The 5,961-nt window shown below is 36.2% G+C and overlaps 1 protein-coding gene across 1 annotated transcript in view; it reads right to left on the reverse strand.

The window, feature by feature from the left end:
• Positions 1-5,961, reverse strand: part of LOC106469450 (O-acyltransferase like protein-like) — a 41,337-nt gene that overhangs the window by 14,794 nt on the left and 20,582 nt on the right. The window contains exon 9 of the mRNA XM_022397968.1: positions 938-1,030. Coding sequence (XP_022253676.1) covers positions 938-1,030 — 93 coding nt within the window. The remainder of the gene's footprint in view (positions 1-937; positions 1,031-5,961) is intronic.

Genomic DNA, 5,961 nt, shown 5'->3' on the forward strand with positions numbered 1-5,961 from the left:
AGCGAATAGTAACAAAGGCCCACCGAACAACTAATACTTAAAGATCCTTCTCGGAGCACGTACCCTCGAAACCATCACGATAAAACCAAGGAAACCAGCGCTTCCACTTTTTCTAAAGCTGTTAACATTTTTGTGAACCTCATTATCATATTACTTGCACGCACGTGTAAATTCTCGCGAAACTTCACGCCTGTACCATCATTATTTAAGATTCTGAAACAATATACTGTATTTAGATAATTGAAATTGTACAAGTGTTTGCCATCGAATCGTTCGGCAACGAGCCGTACAGATACTGTTTGGTTATTATTGTGATTAAACTTTGTTGGGCTGAATTTAAAAGAAAGAAAATCAATAGTAAGTAAACATAATTTAACCATTGGAACACGTTTTTAATTCTGAGAAATTGAAAAGCTAGAACTGAAACTATATGCTATTTTCCCAACATTACTATTACTGTTCACCTGAATCTTTGTAGCAAATTTTCATTAATTTCAATTCTATCTCCTGCGTGATTTCCTTAAGATGTTACACGTGTTGAGTTCAATGACGTTTACAATATATTTAATTGTTTATAATTAAATTATAGCAGTCGTTATTTACTTGCTAGAAATTCGTTAGAGAGACGATTTTTGGAGATAAATATCTGAAGTATATAACTACCATTAAGGTTTGATGAAAGCAAGGTACTTACACGGACAGAACTGTAAAATTAACCCAATAATTCAGAGCGCGAATTTAATATACTAGTCATAAAACGTGATGATGAAGGTAAATCCATCTATTTAAAGAACATTCGTGGGAATTATTCGTATTTCTCGACATTAAAAAAATATTTAAGACTCTTTTTGTTTTTAAATGTTTGTTTAGGAAAATGAGAATATTTGACCTCTAACGTGGCGTGAGATAAGGAGAGAAATTGGTTTTATAATCTTACCTGAAGTATCTGACTAAGATGAATTTCCACACATTTAGTTTCCCAGCCTTGCCCCCAGTGTAGAACCACACGTAGTACATTGTCAAAAACCCTCTGTGGAATTAATAAAAGGATGGAAAAATCGCTATATTAAAAACAGTTAATGCACAATGTTCTTTGATGCAACTTTTTAACTTACTTCAGAATCACATAAAAAAATCTACAAACTTAATGGAAACTTATTTCACAATTTTAATACTATTATGCACATTTCCAGTCTGCTTTCTGTCCAGACCAGCATTGGAAGTATTGCAGGTTGGCCTTCTATCCAGACCAGCATTGGAAGTATTGCAGGTTGGCCTTCTGTCCAGACCAGCATTGGATGTACGGCAGGTTGGCCTTCCGTCCAGATCAACATTAAATGTACGACAAGTTTATCCTCTGGCCAGATCAACATTGGATGTACAACAAGTTTATCCTCTGGCCAGATCAACATTGGATGTACAACAGGTTTACCCTCTGTCCAGATATTCATTGGTGTAAGACAGGTTTACCATCTGTCCAGATTAACATTGGATGTACAACAGGTTTACCCTCTGTCCAGATTAACATTGGATGTACAACAGGTTTACCCTCTGTCCAGATTAACATTGGATGTACAACAGGTTTACCCTCTGTCCAGATATTCATTGGGTGTAAGACAGGTTTACCCCTTGTCCAGATTAACATTGGATGTACAACAGGTTTACCCTCTGTCCAGATTAACATTGGATGTACAACAGGTTTACCCTCTGTTCACCATGACATACATTACGACAGGTTTACTTTATGTTGATTAACAGCCACTTTTAACATAATGTTAAAAACGAAATAAGCTAAACAGAAACGTTAAAGTAAAGAATGTTTGTTATCTTCGTATTCCTTAAAACTGGTCTGGATTAGTTTGTTTTGGACATTCGCACAAAGCTTCACAGAGCTATCTCCGACAGCTGCTCCTAATTTTGGACTGATGACTAGAGGGAAAGCATCTAGTCGATAGCACCAACCGTCAACTCTTGTGCTACTCTAATCGAATAGTGGGAATGGATAATTGATATTATAACTCATATACGGGCTGAAAGTACGGTGCAGAAGTGTTTTTGTGGCAAAGGGACGCGAACCAAGGACCCTAAGTTCTAGTTCAAGCCGAGTTAAAGATTCTTGAAAAATATAAAAAGTAACAATATATTAACATAAATGTTTAGCTTAATGACTGATAAATTTCGATTTAAATATGCTATAAACACGTTTTTATTTTCTTTGAAATCACAGGTCAATGCCATGTCTCAAACTCAAGTTCTAAACTGGTCACATTTGTTACGCCCATTTTGCGTGTATTTGTGAGAAAAAACGACTACCGGGATTCGTCTGTTAAAGCGATGTCTACGTGAGACGACTGTAAGTTCTGTCTTTTCTTACCTTGAGTTTCCATGTAAATACCAGTAAAATCCGGCTCTAACTAGTTTAACTCCCACGTTCTTCGCTTAACGTTAACCCTTAAGTAACGCAACGATTTTAAGCAGTTGAAATATTATATATATATATAGCGTGGGTTCACTGCAGAAACTTTTAATAAATAACTATTAACAATTCCTCCCCTTACCATCTAAGTAAAACCCAGTTTTTTCAGTTATATTTAATGTTTTTGTTCTTCTAATTTGGATTTAATTTTTGTACAACTTGATCAGTTCTTGTCCTAAGTTATCCTCCCTGAAACTCTGGTATTTAAATCAAGAAGTAACTTCAAATGATTTTGCGGAAACAAAACTGAAACCGATTGTACTTAATAACGTCAGTTTCACTATATATGCCAATTTTTATTGTTATCGGGGTGCCCAGCTCTATTTAAGATAGTGTAAAAGTTCCAGAGTGACAGCGATCACAGTGTTTGCAGTACTAATGACAAGTCTGAATGTCAAGTATATTACAAGGCATGGTGTTTTCAGTCGAAACAGTACCGCCTACGATACACGTCCTAAACGGCCCACCTCAGAGAACCTATAGTTTAGACAAAGCCGACCATAATTGTCAGCTGCTGACTAAAGGAAGGACAATCGGTCATGGCTAATCTCAACCGAATTGTGGGATTGACTGCCATCTATATAACGGCTTCACAAATGAAAGTGTAGAGCGAATGCAGCGGCATATCGCGATTCGAATCTTGGACCTTTAGAACCGCAGCGCGCAACGCTGGATAATAGACCATAAGAGTAATTTCTTATATCATTGGTGCTTTCAGACGCAGAAAACAAAACTAGCTGTATTTGGAAGTCTGAAATAATGTATGCTTTATTCTGGTAAACACAGACTTTAACTAAATTTTTGTTGTTTCAAACGTTTCGTGCAAAGCACTATTACGATAACCATTTCTAATTTTTACCTGAGAGACTAGAGAAAAGGCAGCAAGTCAACAGTACCCCCCCTCTCCCCAACCGCCAGATTTTGTTTCATTATTATCTGACCGACTAGAGAGCTTTCGTAGTCTCCTTTACAGCACATTCCTCGCCTCAAAGTGGGTGGTGTGCGTTTATGCGGCAACGAACCGCGAACCCCGAATCTTCCAATTTACAAGGTCCGGGCATGCTAAAAACTAGAAGGAAGCCCGGCTTCAAATGACAATTATTCTTATATAGTTCAATTTGCTCGTTGACCATAGATAGATTTATGTTTAAATATGAGTTAACTTTCATTGGTTTGGGGATTACAAGAAAACGTAAACGTAGAATATATTTGTAGAAACGTAGAATATAATTGTAAAAACGTAGAATGTAATTGTAGAAACGTATTAGTGAAAGAAGAATGTTTAACAACAAACCACACGACAAATGACATACGGAATACGAAGACGCGCCTTGGCCGTTATCAATCCTCGTCATGCCGGCTGGGATACGACAGAGACACCAGCGTTTAAGATGCTATTTATATTATCAAAGTTCATCTTTGGTGACTCTCTCAAGGTTAAGGTGGAGTTTCCGAGTTCAAGGTAACGCTATAGAATGGTGGGGGAATCGTAGGATGTAGGTCAAAAAACAAAACACGTCATGTCAGTAACGAACTATCCTGCTAGCTTGATGGTAGCGCGTCCGTGCACACACAAACGCAACGTAACACACGCACGCACCACAGTAAGTGTTTTTCTGCGCGAGTTATAACTTAATATTAATTGTCATTATATTATGTTCTCGACGATTCATGTTATATTTTTTTAGTGCCAAGCTACTCAATGGGCTATCTGTGCTGTGCCAACTCCAGGTATCGAAACCCGCTTTTATTGTTACAAGCCCTCAGACTTACAGCTGAGTCACCACGAGCTATATGTAATAAACACAATAGTCTAAGTGTATACTTATCTTGGTAAAATTTACGAGGTCTTTTGAAACATACATATATATACAAATCAAGCGCAATTCACTTGCCGAAAATACGATTATTTGTCCAATTCAAATAGATTTTTATTAGACACATACATACATATACACGCATACAAAGTACACCATTTGTCACAAGACTGAATTAAGAGTTTGTAAAAATTATGCATTTAATTTTATTCATTTTATCAAAATAAGCCTCCCCCACACCGAGGGATAAGCTTGTAGACTTATAAAGCTACAATTTAACGTTCGATCCCTACAGTTTTTGCGCTTAAATAAATAGAATAAGGAACACCACAGCCTTTGGATTAACTTGACTCTGTTCTATACTTCTATATCTGATTTAAATACAGAATAATTAATATATCCAAAATTACGCTGCTATTTTAACTACTGAGTGTGTATTAGACTTCATTTCAAAGTATTTTCTCTATGAAATATAATAACGACTAAATATTTGGCCCAACAATGTTTTCGTTACTTCAAAGAAAACGTATTTTGGTCAGAGTTGTTTCATTCAGTTTTATCAACGAGAAAACCTGGGTTGAAATTTTATTTAGTCGAAAACTTCCACGATTTTTTGACTTCACCACATTCATGTTTATGTTTAAATTTTAATATAAAACAAAGCAGGCTTTAAGTGCTCAAAAAAAACGGCATTCCCCGAATTCATTTCTCTAATTTTTTATATTGCCTGTAAGCAGTGGCGTAGAAAACAAACAATTACTGGAGGGGGCCCAATCACGAAAAAAAAAAAAGGTTTTCAAAAGTTGATTTAAAATAAACAACAACGATATAAGCAAGTTAAAATAAAACGCATTTTCCAACTTGTGAGATGTTTATTTCCCCGAAAGAGGGCCTAAGGCCACCTGGAGGGATCACCTGTTCTAACCTCTCGCACCACTATACAGTAGTGTGTTGTCTGTTAATTAATCAGTAGACACTAAAATGGCGTCGTATAAGGGACATTTAACGTTGCAATTTGTATTATCGTCACGTCAGTTAAACGTGCGTATGCCATGAATCATCAGAAGAATTATACACTCTGTAGGCTAGTACTAAACTACCTGTCATATGGAACAACTGGATACTTTACTTCCTTGAGTACTAAACTACCTGCGATATGGAACAACTGGATACTTTACTTCCTTGAGTACTAAACTACCTGTCATATGGAAGAACTGGATACTTTACTTCCTTGAGTACTAAACTACCTGTGATATGAAAGAATTGGATACTTAACTTCCTTGAGTACTAAACTACCTGCGATATATAAGAACTGGATACTTTACTTCCTTGAGTATTAAATTACCTGTGATATGGAAGAACTAGATACTTAACTTCCTTGAGTACTAAACTACCTGTGATATGGAAGAACAGGATACTTTACTTCCTTGAGTACTAAATTACCTGTGATATGGAAGAACAGGATACTTTACTTCCTTGAGTACTAAATTACCTGTGATATGAAAGAATTGGATACTTAACTTCCTTGAGTATTAAACTACCTGTGATATGGAAGAACAGGATACTTTACTTCCTTGAGTACTAAATTACCTGTGATATGGAACAACTGGATACTTTACTTCCTTGAGTACTAAATTACCTGTGATATGAAAGAACTGGATACTTAAC

This window comes from Limulus polyphemus, unplaced genomic scaffold, assembly GCF_000517525.1.
Source record: "Limulus polyphemus unplaced genomic scaffold, Limulus_polyphemus-2.1.2 Scaffold3493, whole genome shotgun sequence".
Taxonomy (NCBI): Eukaryota; Metazoa; Arthropoda; class Merostomata; order Xiphosura; family Limulidae; genus Limulus; species Limulus polyphemus.